This window comes from Amia ocellicauda, chromosome 10, assembly GCF_036373705.1.
Source record: "Amia ocellicauda isolate fAmiCal2 chromosome 10, fAmiCal2.hap1, whole genome shotgun sequence".
Lineage (NCBI taxonomy): Eukaryota > Metazoa > Chordata > Actinopteri > Amiiformes > Amiidae > Amia > Amia ocellicauda.
This window is the reverse complement of record NC_089859.1, coordinates 36,915,652-36,936,542: the sequence shown is the minus strand read 5'-3', so window position 1 is coordinate 36,936,542 and position 20,891 is coordinate 36,915,652. Positions and strand designations below refer to the sequence as shown.

The window sequence follows — 20,891 nt, the reverse complement described above, 5'->3', positions numbered from 1 at the left end:
GTTCATGTTAGATAGCTATATCTGCTTTATGAAATCATTCCTAAATATAAGTGCAGCAACGTAGCAATGGAGGGCGGGGGTGGCGACTGGATACGTTGATTAATTTCGTTTCAGTAGTTTACAATTAAGATTAAATATAAATGATTACATTTTGTGCACTAGCGATTGCTAATTTGAGAGTCAAAGCAAACCAGAGCCCTACTGCGCTTGTGTCCCTCAGTCCCTACAGCTTTCACGGTATTTTCATATTGTAAAGCAACATTATGCGACATTCCTTTTCTGGATGCGATATTTTTCAAGTTCGTTTGTAAGTGAATGCTATATATAAAAGTGAACAAATACGATTTTAAAGTTTTCACTTCGAGTTCTACATTTGATGGACATATCTAAAGACTAGCAAATATGGATAGTCGGATTTTGATTCTGTGAAAGTAACATCACGCTGGCGAATGATTTAATGCAGGGTTTACATTGCATTGTAGGTTTACATGGTAATTACAGTATTTAGGTTGTAGGTTGTAGGCTTTGTTTAACACCGGGGAGACATCATGATTTATAAAATGCGCTGTTTCGTTTGTTGTTATGTTAATGTAGGTCTAATCTAATCTGTCATTGAACGCCAGTGAGGAATCTTTTTTTTTTTTTTTTTTGTAAAGGTCTAACAACAAATGGGCTTTTTTTCATATTATAAGCAACGGATGTGAATGAAACTTTCAGGAAATATTTAGCAAAAGTTTAGTACAACAATTATTTTAAAAAAAGAGACACTCCGGACTCGCTTCACTGTCAATCATCAAATTAAGTTCAGTCCCCCTACCGTGTTACACTTCATCGCTTCATTACATGCAAGTAGCTCAGCTTGTCAGACACCCAAACTGAGCTACTTGCTTCGGCCCGGTGTCAAACTGTATTACTCTCCGGAATCGGCCCGCACCCGGCTGCCGGCATCGGCCCAGGTTTAAAACATAGCCTACTTTTACAACAGTATGTTCACCAAGGAATAAAAAAAACAAAAACATGTTTACTGCAGTATGTTTACCTAGAAACCCACCACCACGATAACGTGCAACTCAAAGTTTAGCAATAAAATAGTAAAAGTATAAAACTGCAAAAATAAATAAATACATAAATAACAGTATTTAAAACCTTGAATTCAAAGTAATGATTGCATGAGTGAAAGAAGGGGAATGCAAAGTTTGATTTATTATTATTATTATTATTATTATTATTATTATTATTATTATTATTATTATTATTATTTGAAGTTTAAAAATAAATTTAAAAAACTAGGCAATTTGTAAATCTGTCCTTTGGGAAATTCTTATAAATATTATTTTAAATAATATAAGATGAAAACATTCCCTTTAAATGTATCAGTGTCCAAAGCTCTTGTTGTAATATGTTGCACAAATCCTACTCACAATCGAGGTGAGAGATGAGACTATTCTCATTTCAAGCTCATGCATCCATTCATCTTCATCTTCGTGTCTTAGATCTCAGTTTGTTTACTTCAGGCTCACTTAATTTGTGAAAACAGAATTAAGAATAAGACTTGTAATCCAGGCATTCTGTTATTACTAAGTATAGGTTTGTATTTCTCTAAATATTTCATGTACACATTTTATTCATATACATACACACGTACGTATATAAAACATTAATTTTAAATGTTCAAAATACTTGATTAATATCAAATTACTTAATTAATTAGTAAATGTACTACACAGGTTTTGTAAGGCAAGTGCAATGGTAAGGTCAGAGATAGTAATCAAGCAATATTACTAAAGACCATTTTTGATAAATGCTGACAAAAATAATATATAAAGAGATACAATTCATTGGTGTAAATGAAAAAAAAAGTTCTGTACTTCTGTTTGTATATTGCAGGTACTTTTCAGTCTGATGCATCCATAACTGTATGCCAAACCTGTTTGAAATAAGCATAATAAACACCTTTTCAAAATTCATACTGTATTCATATTTTATGGTGATAGAAAGTATATAAATAATAAATACTATGTTATTAATAGTTATTCTTCGTCAATCCCAGTGTAAATTCAGCTGATTGTAGGTTTATGCTAACACATATGACGTAACGTAATTGACGTTGCTACAACGTTGTGTGTTGTTAACCTGTCAGAGCTCATCCCTACAGTGTGACAGTATGTTGTCCTACTGAAATATTTAGACACATACAAATCTATACTTAATGGTATACGATTAAAAGTCTTATTCTAAATTCTGTTTTTCAGTGAGCCAACTGAGATCTGAGACGTGAAGCTGAAGATGAATTGATCTCTCACATTGAAGATCTTACAACTGTCTTATTGTGAGCAGGATTTGTGCAACATACTACAGCAAGGCTCATTTACTTTTTGTTATTTGTGTATTGATTTTCTATACCAAGTAAAACATTCTAAAATACAATGTAATAGTAAAGTAATATAAACTATAAAGTACAGAATATGCCGTTTTTTAAGTTAAATATATACAACAGCGTTGACCGCCAACACTGATTTGCGTTTTCATGAAGATACAGAACCGGCCGATTCCGCTGGCTGTCTGGGTCTAACACTGCAAATATACTAACAAGCTGTAAATTCAGAAGATTAGAAGATATATTAAAACCATAGTATTCAGTGTTTCCCCTATTATGTACATATCACATGATACAGACAGGACTGTTGTAGACATAGCTTGTAGTTATTACTGTTATATATATATATATATATACATATATATATATACGTATATATATATATATATATATATATATATATATATATATATATATATATATATATATATACATATATATATATACGTATATATATATATATATATATATATATATATATATATATATATATATATATATATATATATATATGTACATTGTCAATATCTTAAAGCAGGCTTTTTGGGATACGGGAGGCTTACTTAGCGATAACATTGCTATGCTTTATCTATGCTGTTCATTTGGGAGGCTAGATGATCTATAGTAACATTATAAACAATTATTATTAATATCAAACATGATTATTTACACTGCTCTTGTCTATGGCAGATCAGCAACCTGTCCGTTGTATACCTGCCCCAGACTAGGCATCCTTTCCTGGAGATTAAGCAGATGAACAAACTCTTCACACACGTTTACACCAGTGAACTGAACTGGAATTACAGATGCGAATGACATACTCAAGCACGGTACTGTGTAATAATTTGTATAGGCCCCATTAAGTTATTATTTTTAGAAAATCACCAAGGAATCCCCAATCTTTCTATCAATCAACCCGCAAAAATTGGCTTCGCTACGAATCTTGTTGTGACGTCACCTTCGGTAAACTCTCGGCTTTCTCCGCGAGCAGGAATCACCTTCGGCGGCTCTCGGGTATCTCCGTGAGCAGCGAGGCATTATGGGAAATGTTCACCAGAAAAGTCCGTATAGTCTCACCCTAGTAGGTTGTCTAAATTTGAATAGTGAAGGAAGTTGCATCAGTATGTATAATGAAGCAGCAGGGTAACAGTGGGAACAGAATGCTGTCTGTCTCACGCTCCAGCAGAACTTCTTAACATTCCCAGTTCAGCACAACTCAAGCAGAGGGAGAACTATGAGAGAGAGAAACAGAAGGTGTGAAAATAAGGCAAAAATCACAGTGAAAAAAGGCTCTTGACATTGTTATGGGTCTCCCCTAGTGGACTACATCCCATTGGTGTTTTTGAGCAGTTTACATTTATGTCACTTTTCAACATGAATCACAGAAGTGGATCCAGGACCTGTGATAGCTACCTAAGCATAAAGGTAAGCGGCAAGTTACTATAGCAGTTCATTGTGGAGAGGTTGTTGTTGGTACCTTTTGATACAGCCAGAATTACTGGGAGCAATTGCCATCACTTCCAGTAACTGGTGAGTCAGTTAGATTTCAGAACTATGGTTCTAAATATTCCTCAGCAAGTGAATTGTGTTTTTTTTGTGGTCACACCAAGGCTTACTTACATTATTCAATTTTAAATTAGGTAGAGGAAGAAATGATGACCATCTCATGTTTTTCTATGTGCCAAAGTCAAGTAGCATATTGTGTGAGGAAGGATTTCCCTTTTCACACAGAATAAACTGCTGGAATTTAGAGCTTCATAAACTAGCACTACTTGATTCCAGTATTCATCCTGGGCTGATTGTCACAAAAATTATATAAATATATTACGGGTTTAACATAAATGCAATAGAAAAGCAAGTTTGTTTATCTAGCAGAGCAGATGATTTTCAAATAACCTGCTGGATTTTGATTGTGTTTCATGTTCAGAATCACATAAAACGGTTGTTTTGAATTGTTCTGTTTATCTCCTTCTTTAAAGGAGTGGACTACCTATTGTGTACTAATCACTACATAACATTTCACACAATTAATTGAAGTGAAACATTTCTTGCATCTGCTTTTCACTCTTTGATCTTTCAGAATTCTATAAAAAAGTTCATTTGTATTATGACAAAAAACAGAAACAAATTTAAGTATTCAAAAACTATTCAAACACGATACAGATGATAAACATTTTTAAAGACACTTGTGATTGGGGCAATTAATGTATGCTTTTCTATACTGTTCTTAAAGAACTAATGGAATTACATTTATTTATGAAGTCAGTGTAAGCTGCTGAAATTGCTCCATTTTCACCAATTGTCTTGCTGACAATTCTATCAACTTTATTGTCTCAGGAACAAATAATAATAATAATACAAATCTTCACAATTTTTGTTTTTACATTGTATTCTCCAAAGGGAAGTGACAGCAGTATTTGTTCGATTTGTGCAGCTTGGGAATGTCACCATATATCATGGCTAATACATGCAGGCACGATGGGTCGAATGGCCTCCTCTCATTTGTAAACTTTCTTATGTTATTTAGGCTATAAGCTGTAATTCAGAATGTGTCTAGAAATATGGTTCCATTCCACCCAGGGCTCGCAACTAACTTTTTTCCTCACTGTCCCGGTACTGTCCCGAAGTGCAATTTCAACTGTCCCAAACTGAACTTGACCTGTCCCAAAATTAAAATACTTTTGCTTTTTGACATGCCGACATGGGTCTAGGTTATTTGCAAAACACTATTTAAGTAATTTGTGTATTTCTGACACAGACAGTTGAAATTACATAAACTAAATGTGTTTAGAAAAAGACAATGCATCTTAATTAAAACAAACATCCATTACATTATTAATAATTTAATTTATTAATTGAACTCTAACTTAAACAACAATATTCATTGGAGATATTCTGCCCCGTTAAACAACACAACACAACAATGTACTAAAAATAATGTGTTTCAGTGTGTTCCCTTTCACTTTCTCTGCTTCACCCTCCCTCTTCAGTTATTGAAGAATGGTCGCCTTGACCTTTTTAAGCTCCACCACTTGCTAACGACCCTCTCTGCCTTCAAGTCCTCAGTCTCTGGGCCATGTACAGAGATCAGCAACAGACTGTTCATCATGCTGGTGGACAAGCTGGATCTCCAGTCTGACTTGATGCGCTTCATATCCGAGAACCCTCGCTCACAATAGGATGAGCTCATGGGAAAGACCAGCATGATCTCTACCATTACCGCGATGTGGGACAACTGGCCTGGCCTCTCAACAGACCCTTGAAGCAGTCGCTGCCACAACACCTGTTGTGGAAGGTGTCGAAAGTGGCAGTGGACAATTACCTTCAGCTCCAGCCACTCACATGTTGCAATCGTGAAGGACTTGAAGTCCTCGCATGCCTCCAGGATGTGGTTAAAGTGGTTTGTGAACAACTTCAGCTCCTCCAGGCCAAATGTAGCAAGTGCATCAATGTCATCTGCCCAGCTGGAGTGGTCAAAGAGAGTGGAGGTGGCTTTCAAGATTCCTGTTTCCAGGTTTCCAAAACGCTGAGACACGAAAAGACAAGTCATCCACATGTTTCTCTCTTACATCTCTGAAGGTAGCGTCATAATTTTATTTTCTACAGAGTGCCACATTTCTGAAGACCATCTTCTCTGGTCCAACATCCTCAAGGAACTGTTGGAGTCTTGGTCCTGGAGATGTCTAAAACACAATGGAAATAAGTTACTTTTGAGTAAAATTACTATCACAAGTACACACAAACACACACAAAACAGAAACACAGACACAGTATGTCTTCAAGTATTTAGTCTGATGGGCAAATAAATGGGCAAGTATTGAAACTCACCTTCATGGCTACAAGAGCCAGCATGGTTGTCTGCAGTCCATCACACACCATCTGAAGAGTGAGGCCATCACGCTGGAACAGCAGACTGAGCTCCTTCAGCTCCTGGAGGACATCCGGCATCAAATGGATGAAGAGCAGCATCTTGTATTGTTTTAAAGTATGCTGAACGCTTTTGGCCCTCCCCTTCATGGCGTCACTTGCCTCTCTGTTATTGATGTCACTGGCCTGGTTCTCAAAGTGAACCACAGTAGCTGGGTAGTTTTGCATTAGAGAATGAAGTGCTTGGGATGTGTGTGGCAGCCACCTGGTGCTGTCCATCTTGCTCGGCTTCAACAGATCCACTGCCATAGCCTCCACTGCTTGGAGCTCTCTTGTGGCTTTAGAAGACTGATGGTATTGTTTGTAGATACTGTTCATAGTACATTTTAGGTCTGCTAGCATAGGCAAGGCCTTGACACTGTCTAGGGCAACAAGCTCAGGGCGATGTGCCAAACACCAGATTACCAGTGACTTGCACAGCTCTTGTTTCATCTTTGCAGCAACTCCATTGTTGATCCCCAACAAGACTGAGGCCCCATCGCATGCAAACCCCACCAAGCGGGTCTTCAGGTCCTTCTCTTCAACACCAAGATTTCTCATGCCACTGAGGATGGCATCAAAGATACCCTGGCTGTTAGCATGATCCAACATAACCATATTAAGCAGGTGGTTAACTGGCAACCCATCTTCAACATAGGTAATGTAGATCAGCTCTTGGTCCTGAACTGACCTATCTTGGGAGGAGTCTGACATTAGAGAGAAGAATCTTGCCTTCTTTATCTTGCATTCAAGGTCTTCAGTCATACACTGACGGATAGCTCCAATGAATGAGCAACATGCCTGCTCATTTCTATAAGTTTTTCCTAGGTCATATGGTGGAGCTTCACCAGCTTGGGAAAACTTGTAAAAGCATCCTCTTCTTTAGCAATATGGTAAGCAATGTTGAAGAGCTTGACTAGTTTGTCTTTAACTGCCTGGTCCATCTTGCCCAACGCCTTTGTCAGCGGGACTTTTTGTGGATCTTTCTTTGCTGCCAGAGCCTTCTCACAATCTTTATGCACTATTGTGTCAGCATGCTCTTTCAGGGTTCTCACCCTAACCTTGTTCCTGCTGACACCATGGAACATGGTGTTTCCATTTGCTTAGGTTATTCAACTTTAATTCATATACAATAGCTGCTGCATTGGTGTAGCCTAAATTGACATGCAGTAACTATTAGAATGAATTGCAGTTATGAATTGAGTTAAAATGACAGTCAGTTTTGATAAAGACAATTGAAAATATAATGTAGGATTATTAACATTAACAAAACATAACAAAACGTAAACATTTTGATTCTGTTGTAGCTGCATTGGTGTAGCCTAACTTGTAATTCCTCTTGACACCACAGGGTGGTATCAGTCTAATCAAGATGATGACCATGTTTGTGAGCTATGCTCATAATAAGCCTGGTCATTTAGCTACCTTGGCATAGCTAGCTAGCTTAATGTTAGCTGGCTCGGTAGTTGTCATTACCTTGGTGTATGAATTGATGTGATGGTCTGCAGGATGTCTTGTCATGTCGGCAGTGGCTGTGGTAGTGGCATTGTCGGCACTGGCACCTGTCTCCTCTCTCTCTTCCACTCTCACTCTTTTAAAAAAGTCCACCACTCGCCATGGTTGGTTCTCGGACGTTCCCAGCTTGTGGAAAATTCCTTCAGCTTATGAAATAGGGGCAAAACGCCAGAGTGCGTTGAATTGTTGCGTGAGTCTCACAATTGGGTTCCAATAGATTCCATAGTCACAATGTCAGGGGCAGGTTGTACCAATGGGATCCGATCTTGATCTTGATCTCAATTGTGTTGTACTAAACGGATCAGGGCTCAATCTGAGCTCAGATCCGAGCTCAAATCTGATTCTGCTTTTGAGCAGGATCAGAGTTTGATCCAACTTTTTAAAATGCAGGAACTCTGTATACTTCACCTAGTTCGCCGGCATCAAACACACAGACCGCGGGTATTTAAATACAGGCAAAACAGGAAAAAGACAGCATGAAGCATATTTAACCTCACAGACATAATTGATCCTGTTTTAGGACCTACATTGAAGCGCAGTCATGCCTTACCAAAACGTCAGAAGCTGCGTTTAGCATTGAGATATTTTGCAACCGGCAGATTTCAGCAAATAGGTAACATTATCAGTGTAGACAAGTCTGGTTAAGCACAGATAAACAACAAAAATGTGACTTACATTATTTACAAAGATTTGCACCTTCAAAAAAACCATATAATGTTTCCTTTGTTGTGTCTTTATAGTGAGGTGTAGTTTGTGTGCAATTAGGTTTTTATTTACATTATGTTTTACAATACAAAGCTCGTATTTCTCCAGCACCCCATTGCAGACTGTAGACGAAAGGTGACCAAACCGATGTAGCTCTCCATGGCTGTGCAATGCTTTGAGAAGCGCCCACTACATAGTTTTACGACATTTCTTAAAGCTCACATTTTTAAAAAGCTATTAAGGATCTCTCTTAGTTGCAAGTTTTTTCTTTTTAAAATTCTCGAGTTTTTACTGTGGTGTTGCCTGTTGTCTGTTTTGACTGTTTGACTTTGGGATATTGGGTATAAGAAAAGTGCGTTATAAATACAAATGATTATTGGCAAAATATTATTATATTATTTTTGTAGTTGAGGAGGTAAAGAAACAGTGGCGTAGATTGTGAGACGTACACCAGTGCAAGAAACTGGAAAGGTTGTGTACTTAGTGAGGTTTTAACGGATCCAAAGGGCAATGTCCTTGACGGACAACTTTTCAGATTACAGACTAATTAATTTAATGTTTAATTAATAAACTTGTCAGCAATACAGCACAGTATAGGTTTGTGAAAGGTTTACAATTGTTGTTGAGTCTTGAGCGGTAGAAGTTCAAACAGCCGCACAGAGTCTGACGAGACGGTTTTTGACAATAGAAAACTGCTTAGTTACCACCCATGCTGCTTAATATCACTATGTAACACAATTTTTGTTCCTGGGTACTAAGTGTTATTTCCTAATTGCTCATGCCTCAAAAGTATAGAAAATGGCTATTATTCCCCACAAACTTTGCTTTTGTGACCAGGACAGTGATATTTTTAAATGTAACTATTTCCAATGAGAAAACGGGCGAATGTGTCTTTCGTTCACATAAAGTCAGAAAAAAACAACATATGAATCCAAATTAACATGTATTTATACTAAAGTAATACAAAAATGACTACAAAAGATTTAGAAGTGAGTCGTTTTTCGAAATTTACGATTATACTGTAAATACATATTCGTATTCGGTTTACAACACGTTTATTGGACTGTCCAAAAGCCGTAAGGCACAATCCTATAGTTGTATCTTCAGATCGTTCCTCTTTCAAATGTTTTACTGTTATCTACAGTAGCCTAGGCCTATCCATCTATCACATCACATTACAAAAACCACTCGCATCCAGTGCGCATGTGAGAATGGTGTTCTCCCGATGCGCCGCCAGCTACAAATTCCAATTTACACAAGTGTATACAATATATGAGGTCTTACATCCTGGATTGTAAAAGCCGAATGCAGACAAGATGTTAGGTCACAGTCAAGTGCCAAGGGAAAGGGAGCATAGGGGAGATCAAAATAACAATATGAGTACTAGTAAAGCAAAGCAAGAAGTATGACAAAACATTGTATAAGTGCTATCTTATATTATCTGCTCAGATTCAGCCAAATGCTTCAAAACTCATTGGATGGCGCTTCATGGTATAGATGGACAATGACCTGAAGCTACTGCAAAAGCAACCCAATACTTTTTTAAGGTGAAGAAGTGGAATGTTCTGCAAATGGTCAAGTCAATCACCTGACCTGAATCCAATTGAGCGTGCATTTCACTTGCTGAAGGCAAAACTGAAGGCAAAATGCCCCAGGAACAAGCAGGAACAAAAGACAGCTGCAGTACAGGCCTGGAAGAGCATCACCAGGGAAGAAACTCAGCATCTGGTGATGTCTATGGGTTCGAGACATCAGGCAGTCATTGACTGCAAAGGCCTTGCAACCAAATATTGAAACTCATAATTTTTATGTTATGTCATAATGATTATGTTAGTTTGTCCAATTACTTTTCTGCCCCTAAAATTGGGGGACCACATATAAAAATGGGTGTAATTCCTACACCGTTCACCCAATTTCAATGTAACTACCCTCACATTAACCCTGCTGTGGTACCATGGGGTCTCTGTGACCCCACCCCAATGGTACTGTCAATGTAACTTTTGTCATGGTACCAGAGCAGAGTTAAAGATGAAAGTTTCCTTTCAAATCCATTGTGGTAGTGTATAGAGCCAAAATGATGACAATTGTGTCACAGTCCAAATATGTATGGACATAACTGTAGTGATGAAAATAGTAAAGAAGAAGAAGAGGTCTCATCAAACACAATAAACAAATACCAGATAAATGGAACTGTCCAGAAGATCTGAAGAACTAAAGGCCCAAAAGTCTACATCCCATCTCACAGAGATATTAAAACATCACCTTTAAGACACACTGGACTTTGCCTAAGCAAGTTGTATGAGTAGTATTGGAAAGATGCAGAGAATATGAGCTTCCTCTGTGCCTGGGCTTTGTTGACTATGAGAAAGCATTTGATTCAATATATACAAATTCAGTTATCAAAGCTCTAAGAAATCAAACCATTGAGGAAACCTATATAACTCAAAACCTATATAAACAAAAGTCATGTGGAACATATGAGGGTGGCAAATTGCATCTGTGTGAGCCCCGTCACCCTGCAGTATCTTCGCCTGTGTCGGGGTTGCTGTTGCCGGGTATACAGTGCAACATTACTGTCCAAATTATTATTATTTCTTAGCAGACCCCCTTATCCAGAGCGACTTACAAAACATAACAGCATTATAAAAGTGCAATACAGTCTAAAATTACAGATCAAAACAGTACAAATTACAAGTTCAAAATTACATAACTGCATACGAAACTAAACATGTAATACAAGTCCTACATCCTAGATTTGTAAGCTAATAATTGTAGACAAGATATAGTCATAGTTAATAGCTTAGGGGAAGGAGACATAGGGGCAATCAATATAAACAACACGAGTACTACTATTATTATTATTATTATTATGTCTTGGGAGTGCAAGAATACAGTTAACAGTTAAGGCATCCAACATTACAAATTCAAATTTACAATAAACAGAGCAATTCAAAATATAATACATTTTACAACTTCCAATTTACACAGGTAAGTACAGGGTCATACATCCTGGAAAGTAAAGCTAAGTGCTATCAATATGTAAGGTCACAGTCAAGGGCTACGGGAAAGGGAGCAAGGGGGAAATCAATCAATAATACAAGTATTAGTAACGCAAGAAGCATGATAAAATGCTGTGAAGTGCTATCTAACGGGGATTAAAAGGACTAATATTACAAGTACTGTCTGAAAAGATGTGTCTTGAATAAGTGCTGGAAGGAGGTCAAGGACTCTGCTGTTTTGACTTTGGTGGGAAGGTCGTTCCACCATTTAGGAGCCAGGGATGAAATGGAGCGGGCTCTGGAGGAAGGGGAGTGGAGAGGAGACAGAGTTAGCCAGTGGAGGGAGCGGAGCAGTGGAGTAGTGTGTGCGAATAGGGGCAGAGAGAATACCAGATGAGCCGCAGAGTTCTGGATGAGCTGGAGCGGGCGGGTAGTAGTTGTAGGCAGGCCGGCCAGGAGGGAGTTGCAGTAGTCCAGGCGGGAGAAGACCAGTGACTGGATGAGCAGCTGAGTTGATTAGTCAGTGAGGAAGGGACGGATTCGGCGTATGTTGCTCAGGGAGAATCTACAGGTGCTTGTCGGCGTGGTGATGTGCTGGGTGTAGGAGAGCGCAGGATCGAGGGTGACTCCTAGATTTTTAGCAGAAGAAGAAGGAGAGAGTGTGGTGGATTTCAAGGGGATCGAGATGGGGAGGTCAGCAGAAGGTGAGGAAGAGTGGGGGAAAAATGGACATGTTGCATGCTACCAACTATGTTTCATATGTATGTATTTCTGTATGCATGTATGTATGTATTGTCATTCTGTCAAAAAAAAACTAAAAAAACAGACAGCCCCATTGTTGTCTGTGCCATGGAATGTCGCTGTTCAGTCACTGTCCCCTCAAATAGTGCTGTGCATGGAGTTGATGCCATGGTTTTCAACACATATTTTGCGCATCGCAAACCTGTTTTTTACGCAGCGCACAGCTATGAAAATAGCAGGAATCAGGCATAATTTCAGTAACTCCCCTATTTTGCACTTTGCATACAATTAAAGGGTGAATGGCACAGAATGGATTGCGCCACGCAAAACAGGGTTTTGAATGTGGCAAATAATTAGCATTTTTGCACAATAGCCATGTGCACCACGCAAACCCCTCTGTGTGCAGAAACCCTACGAATATCTAGCCTATAATATTTCGATCATAACCTTAATTACAGTTGCTGAAGATGTAGGACTTCATACTTGAGTTTTAGGCCAACCCAAGGCCGCCTTGTCTCAAATATGAACGTTGCAAAATTAAGAGGAAGCCTGAGTGGGTGAAAACTCAGACCAGCTTTTTGAGGTGGCCTAAAGTCCTAACTGCTGGCCCAGGGCTGTCCTATCTGTAAATATGATCGCAATGGTTCCTGGGCTGACTGAAACCCATCAGTGTGTGACACAACTTGGACCTCACCCTCAGAGATTCAAATATCAAATTGTACATTTTCAAAGGAAATGCCACTTCTTGGCAATAGAAAATGCAAAAAATACAGCCTACCAAAAATAGCTTAGACCAGGGGTTCCCAAACTTTTTTGACCCAGGGATCCCTGAGAGTGGGGGGTGGGGGGGGTGGCTGACGGTAAAAACGTAAAAACGTGTGGGGGTTGGGGGGGGGGCAACAACATGCGAGAGCAGGGGGTAGACAGTTTTTGCGCTGGATTACCAGACCACATTTTAAAAAAATGCGGGGGGGGGGTGGTTTGGCCGCAGACCCCCTAGCACTCCCACACAGACCCCTAGTGGTCCACGGACCCCAGTTTGGGAACCTCTGGCTTAGACGACTTCACAAGACAAACAATATTTTCTCTAAATTGTTTCACTTCCACCCTTTGCCATATCTATCAAGACTTATGTCCTCTAATGTACTGATTAATTTTGTTAGCTCACATCTTAATAGATAAATGAATTATTGATTAATAATTAATTAAACTTTCTATTGATTTTTTTTTCCTATTAAGTATGAAAAAAGTCATCAACTAAAGTCTGAACTTTACTGTAGGGGAAGTCTGAAAAAAAATACTGAGCAACAGAGTAGAGATAAACCCACTATGGCTGTTGGAATTGCATGGGACATATCCAACTGCAGCCTGGAAAAGAGTACCAGAGACACTGACACTTTTGACGTACACTACCATTCAAAAGTTTGTGGTGACTTAGAAATGTCCTTGTTTTTGAAAGAAAAACACATTTTTTGTCCATTAAAATAACATCAAATTCATCAGAAATACAGTGTAGACATTGTTAATGTTGTAAATGACTATTGTAGCTGGAAATGGCTGATTTATAATGGAATATCTACATTGGCGTACAGAGGCCCATTATCAGCAACCATCAGTCCTGTGTTCCAATGGCACGTTGTGTTTGCTAATCCAAGTTTATCATTTTAAAAGGCTAATTGATCATTAGAAAACCCTTTTGCAATTATGTTAGCACAGCTGAAAACTGTTGTGCTGATTAAAGAAGCAATATAAGTGTCTTTCTTTAGTCTAGTTGAGTATCTGGTGTATCAGCAATTGTGGGTTTGATTACAGGCTCAAAATGGCCAGAAACAAAGAACTTTCTTCTGAAACTCTTCAGTCTATTCTTGTTCTGAGAAATGAAGGCTATTCCAATGCGAGAAATTGCCAAGAAACTGAAGATCTTGTACAACGCTGTGTACTACTCCCTTCACAAAACAGCACAAACTGGCTCTAACCAGAACAGAAAGAGGAGTGGTAGGCCCCGGTGCACAACGGAGCAAGGGGACAAATACATTAGAGTGTCTAGTTTCAGAAACAGACACCTCACAGGTCCTCAACTGGCAGCTTCATTAAATAATACCCGCGAAACACCAGTCTCAACGTCAACAGTGAAGAGGCGACTCTGGGATGCTGGCCTTCTAGGCAGAGTTGCAAAGAAAAAGCCATATCTCAGACTGGCCAATAAAAAGAAAAGATTAAGATGGGCAAAAGAGCACAGACACTGGACAGAGGAAGATTGGAAAAAAGTGTTATGGACAGACAAAGTTTGAGGTGTTCAGATCACAAAGAAGAACATCCGTGAGATGCAGTCCAAATGCAAATATGCTGCAGGAGTGCTTGACGCCATCTGTCAAGCATTGTGGAGGCAATGTGATGGTCTGGGGGTGCTTTGGTGGAGGTAAAGTGGGAGATTTGTACTGTGTAAAAGGGATCTTGAAGGACGAAGGCTATGATTCCACTTTGCAATGCCATGCCATACCCTGTGATTGGAGCCAATTTCCTCCTACAACAGGAAAATGACAAAAGCACAGCTCCAAACTATGCAAGAACTATTTAGGGAAGAAGCAGTCAGGTATTCTGTCTATAATGGAGTGGCCAGCACAGTCACTGGATCTCAACCCTATTGAGTTGTTGTGGGAGTAGCTTGACTGTAAGAAGTGCCCATTAAGCCAATCCAACTTGTCGGAGGTGCCTCAGGAAGCATGGGCTGAAATCTCTTCAGATTTCCTCAACAAATTGACAACTAGAATGTCAAAGGTCTGTAAGGCTGTAATTGCTGCAAATGGAGGATTCTTTGATGAAAGCAAAGTTTGAAGGACACAATTATTTCAATTAAAAGTATTATTTCTAACCTTGTCAATGACTATATTTCCTATTAATTTTGCAAATGTCATGTATGTTTTCATGGAAACCAAGGAAATTTCTAAGTGACCCCAAACAGTATATGATAGTTTGCATTAGGTAGAAGTATTAATGCTCTGCCAAGTGTAAAGCAGGTTTCAAGTACTGGAGTAGTAAGTTATACTTAGTATGCAGATTGAAGCTTACAGATACAAGTTTTCATCCTGTTTTCCCTGTATATGCAATCTTAAGAGTTCAGTGGCAAGAAGTGGTCTTGGGTGCAGGTGCTCCTGCTTTATTGAAGGTCAGGGCACTAATTTACAAAGCAGTGCAAAGTGTATTACAGACTCCCGGCAGGACAGCGTTACAATATATAATCTTTACATTCCTAGAATATGTAAATTCATGCCTATATAAGGTAAACGCTGAGCTTATTAGTCATGCAAAACCTTTAATAAGATTAAATGCAGTGTTCTAGAGATGACTAGAGCGCACAGGGGCCGGTTGCAGTAAAAAGGTCTTGCTTTAAAGCTAGGGTATGCAATCCTGAGAAGCCAGCAGTTAGCAAGCTTGTTTTGAAAGCATAGAGCTCGCCCTCGCTTCAGAGACGTCTCCAAAGCCACGCCCCCTCTATCACACATGCGCGCACACACAAAGCAGAGTCTCAGCGCCTCTGCTCATTCATAGGTTAGACATTACAATAATAACAAACGTAAACATCTTATTTACGGTTATTATGTTTTTAAAAATAGTAGCTGCGGCTCGCGCTCACTCTGCACAGTCAAGGTTCCTGCGCTGATAACGTGCGATTGTCTGCGCGAACAAGTTGCGGGGCGGTATGCAAATATAGATTGACAGACAGGAAGGACATCCTATCATTACATTCGGACCGAATGCAATGATTGGTCGATCCTTTTTTAGTCCTGTCCCTTCCACAGAAGATATACATATATATTTTTACATTTAGACCACTTAAATTATTGATTGCTATCAGGATGTGAAGAGACTTTCAACCAGTATAACAAAAAATGTTTGTTGATAATTGAGCAACTAATCATAAGAAAACGGGTAAATTTGGTGGGAAATGCTGACAAAAATAAAGCCTGGAATGAAATAACACAAAACACAAATGCCATCAACCCCGCTGTAGAGCGCACTGTAAATGTATTTTAAAAACGAAATGAAAAAGTACTTCGTTCTACTTTACTGATTATTTTATGTTTAAATACAGTGCAATAAATAATAGAAAGTGTATACTACGTTTTCAACGAGTGGTTTTTATACATACAACTCGCTGACATTAACCTTTACTAAGCACGTTGAGGGGGGCGAACACTTCCTGCTTTTGCTCATTTCTTAACCCTCTAGTTACCGTTACAGCTTCTGCAAACCTACACAGAGAGATAAACCTCACTGTGCGTCATCTGATATAATAGTTGAAACACTTGTTATATTAAAAAATATATAAATGCATCACATAATATGCGTATTGTTTTGGAGTGGTGTTTAATACAAATACTAATTTTAACGTATGCCTATTTGTATAGTTACAATCACTAATATATATTGCTTATTTTACAGTTGTTTTACCGACTACATAACAGCACATTTACTTATTTAATTCCAGATTTTGAAGATGTCAGCCCCATTCAAACTAAAGAAAGAAAAACTAGGTTCAAGAGGACCTTACGTTGAATTCTTGGAACTACAGGGAAATCTTTTGTTGAAATGGGAAAAACTTGTCTGTCCTTAAATATCCTCTCTCGATGAAATGCCCTTTCATATATATATATATATAAAAAAATTACTAAATAACTAAATTACCTGGCATATGTGTTGCCATGTTGGTTTCATGTCAGTTTCTATAGTAAGATATATCTTTTTCCCCATTTAAGCCTGGTGTAGGGTAGGCTTAAAAATGACTTAAATTTAAGACCAAACTGGGTTTTTTTTTTCTGTTTTTTTTGTGTTCAACAGGCATATTTATTTTGGGCTTAAATTTCTTAAAAGCATTTAAGACAGGCCGGCCCAGGTTTGTATTCTTCTGCAGTATCTTTCCTCCTAATACACACAGTATGTCAAACTTATTCAGTTCAATTGTTATCCTGTTCTAAAGTAATTGCTATTTTGCCAATCTCAGGAGCAAATAGTGAATAATATCAGTGAGTTTTTTGGTTCTATAATGTTGCCACTTGTCTGTTAATGAAGGTAGGCATATTGTTCAGTGAGGTGGCATTGTGCAGCTGTTATAAAGGCATTATGGGATATAACACACTCCCAGCAACTTTTTCAGCATTCACACAAAGTGAACCAAAAGAAGAAAAACAAAGCATATATCCATAAAAATGTACTCATCACGTGTATGCTTTTTCAGGAAACCCCATTTTGTCTGTTTTACTTTTAGCTGGTTTCCTTTGGAAAACCCAAGAACAAGTTGTTTTGTTTTAGTCACAAAGGGTTGGCAGTCATTCAGTTCTGCTGGTAGAGGTATGCAGTGTGCGGCAGTCAGTCTAATAACCCTGTAAATGTTACTATGGATGTGAATGAGTCACATTTTATGCCCTTAAATGTATGGATTTATATAATAATAATACAAAAAATAATAATGGAAATGGTACCATTGTTGTTGCTTCTGCTGCTATTAAAACTACTACTACTACTACTACTACTACTACTACTACTACTACTACTACTAATAATAATAATAATAATAATAATAAAATAGGGCACTAATGTATTTTTTATATATTAATTGACATTGATTTATTTAATTGATTTAAAAGCTTTTAAAGTATGTTTTTATTAATAATGGTAGTACTATGTCAACATAATAAGCTATGTATAATTAAATGTATTTATATATATATATATATATACACATAAAAACATGTTTTTAGGTATAAATAAAAACACCCTCTGTAACATGTATTTTATTATTTACAGCTACTTAGGATATGATATATGAAATAGTTGCTCTAGAACATTTTTAAATGGTAATAGCAATTCCGTGATTAGACTGTAAATTAAATCTTGAATGAATGTGTTAGATTTTCCAAGCCTTTTGTTTTACTGCAGGAACATTATGTTCACAGGTGCTTCCTTTAAGTCCAATGGCAAGGTAAAAGCTGAGGACATTTCCTCCAGCCCCCGCTATCCGGTTGTCTGATCTAAAGCCAGATGTGAACTGCCATCTTACATGACGCAAATGAGGAAAAGGTCATGTTGAAGTGAAAGCTGTGAGCACTATCAGATGAGCACATTTTAACACCAAAATTTAAGCATTAGACATGATACATATACAGCATGTGCTTGAACCAATTATCAGCCGACCAGGGGACTAATAATTTAACTCAGAACTTCCACAACCTGGTCCTGGATGGTTTTATTTCTTACTTAGCTTTCAATTACCAAATTGAACCCTTGGTTAAAATTAGGGCTGCCAACTTTAGCAAAAGTAGATAAGGGACACTTTAATCCTAGGGGGGTCCAGGGACATGTTCCCGTGGGGGGGGGGCGGGGAAATATATATATATATATATATATATATATATATATGTATGGTTAAAACCCATAAATATTTGGACAGTGATACAATTGTCATCATTTTGGCTCTGTACACCACCACAATTAAACAATCAATATGTGCAGTGTAGACTTTCATCTTTAATTTGAGGGTAGTCATCATATACAAAGTATTTATAAAGATATTAAAACATCACCTTCAAGACACACTGGACCTCGCCCAAGCATGTTGTATGAGTAGTATTGGAATGAAGCAGAGAATATGAGCTTCCTCTGTGCCTGGGATTTGTTGACTATGAGAAAGCATTTGCTTCAATATATACAAATTCAGTTATCATAGAAATCAAACCATTGAGGAGACCTATATAACTCAAAACCTATATAAACAAAAGTCATGTTTAACAGCTTTGATTTAAGTAGATATGTATATACTTGAAGAAGTCAAAAGTCATGTCTACCTTGGACAACAAATCAGTGCAGGAAGAGATATTGTGGAAGAAATCAAAAGAAGAGTATAAATGGGATGGAGTACATTAGGAAGAAACAGCACACTGTTGAAAGGAAATGTACTCACTTGCCTGAAGAGATTTTTTTTTTTTTTGATAATGCATACTACCAGTGCTCACTTAACTTACCAGTGTTAACTTATTTCTTGTATTAGATATGATTAATGTGCTGGATTGATGGGTAAGTCAGTAGGCAGTCCCGTTATAACGCTAAGGTATACCTGATTGAAAAACTGAAAACCTCGTAGCCCTTGATGACTGAAGTTAATTAACATTTAAATGGCTTCATAAGGTATTATTGTTACATACAAATACTTATGATTTTATGCTATTGTTAAAATTCTCTGTAATTAAAACTGTTTACTGTGAAACCCTGATATTTAGTACCCAGAAGAGATGGCACTAATGCAGCTGGTAGGACAATTTGAGTCGATTTATGCCCTGTGCCAGGTAAACAGAAAACACGGCATAACAGTCCATCAACAAGTGTGAGGCGGTCATACTCGCTCCAGAAGCATATCAGGGCGTGGGAGAGACCTTTAAGTTTCCAGCATGGTGGTCTCCTAGCAGCTCCTGAAAGTGAGATGACAAGACATTCCCAATATTAATACCTGCTGCAGCTGTCTGATGTTCTGTCCATTATGACTTAAGGTGTAAATAAACTTGTGATTTGCTGTAGCAGCAGAAGGAGACTCCCTCACTGTATGCCCAGTCTGAGTTGCAGTGGACGAGAATTGCATGGCATTTGCCTCACCGTGCACAGTTTGCCGATTATCACAGTCCGCAAGGACATCCAATGCACAGGTCTGCAGTGCGCTCTGCAACGATGTGCACGTGGTGCTACTGACAGGTGGGTCAGGCGAGGGTGAGGTGGGGTGCATGCAGGGCAGGTGGGAGACAGCATCTGCATTAGCGTGTCTCCTACCCTCTCTGTGCACAACAGTCCAGTCATATGTGTCCAGTTCCAGGGCCCAGTGACTGCGTGTCTAAGTCCCCAATACAGGCTTCTAGTCAGTAATAATAGTAAAAGGGAAAAGCCCACAAAATATTCCACAATTCTCTTTCATACCTGGACCATCGCTTTTCAGATGCAGTGAGGGTTTGGATGGCGTAAGCCACCACTCTTTCCAGTCCAGCGCAATGATAAACTCCTCTGACAATGCATTGTGGGGATGAGAAAATGCAGCTTGTCACTCGTTTGTCCACAGGAAGGGTACACTTTTCCCTGTCAGGTGATGTAGTGGTGTGGCATGCCAGGCAAAGTCCCTCACAAATCGCCTATAGTACAAGCACAGGCCCAAGAAAGCACGCACTTCTGTTGCAGTGCGGGGCACAGGCGATCTCCTGACGTGTTTTGTGTTCTTGGGGTCCAGTTTAAGGCCCTCCCAGGAGACCCAGGAAAACAACATGGTAAAGGGCCAGGCAGTTCTTCTTTGAATTCAGGCATAGCCCTGCAGTTTGGATCGTGGAGAACACTTCTCTCAAGTGCGACAAGTGATCTTCAAAGGTCTTACTGAAGATGAGGATGTCATCCAAATAGACTATGCACATGTGCCATGGGAGCCCCCCAGCACCAGTTATAAGGTGCTGGAACATGGTTGGCACATTAGAGAGGCCCATCAGCATAACACAAAACTGGTGGAGGTTGGGCTCCAAATAGCTAATGTAGCTGTCAGGGGGTGCACTGGCTGTCCCGGAGCGTTCCAAGCAGGCTGGCACAAGCATTTCACTCAAAGCAGGTAGTTAGCAGTGATACAT

At 38.7% G+C, this 20,891-nt stretch overlaps 1 protein-coding gene across 1 annotated transcript in view; it reads left to right on the top strand.

Annotated features, from left to right (window-relative positions):
- The first annotated feature begins 3,515 nt into the window (after positions 1-3,515).
- Positions 3,516-20,891, top strand: part of plekhg4b (pleckstrin homology domain containing, family G (with RhoGef domain) member 4B) — a 142,523-nt gene continuing 125,147 nt past the window's right edge. The window contains exon 1 of the mRNA XM_066716039.1: positions 3,516-3,802. Coding sequence (XP_066572136.1) covers positions 3,737-3,802 — 66 coding nt within the window. The 5' untranslated portion in view covers positions 3,516-3,736. The remainder of the gene's footprint in view (positions 3,803-20,891) is intronic.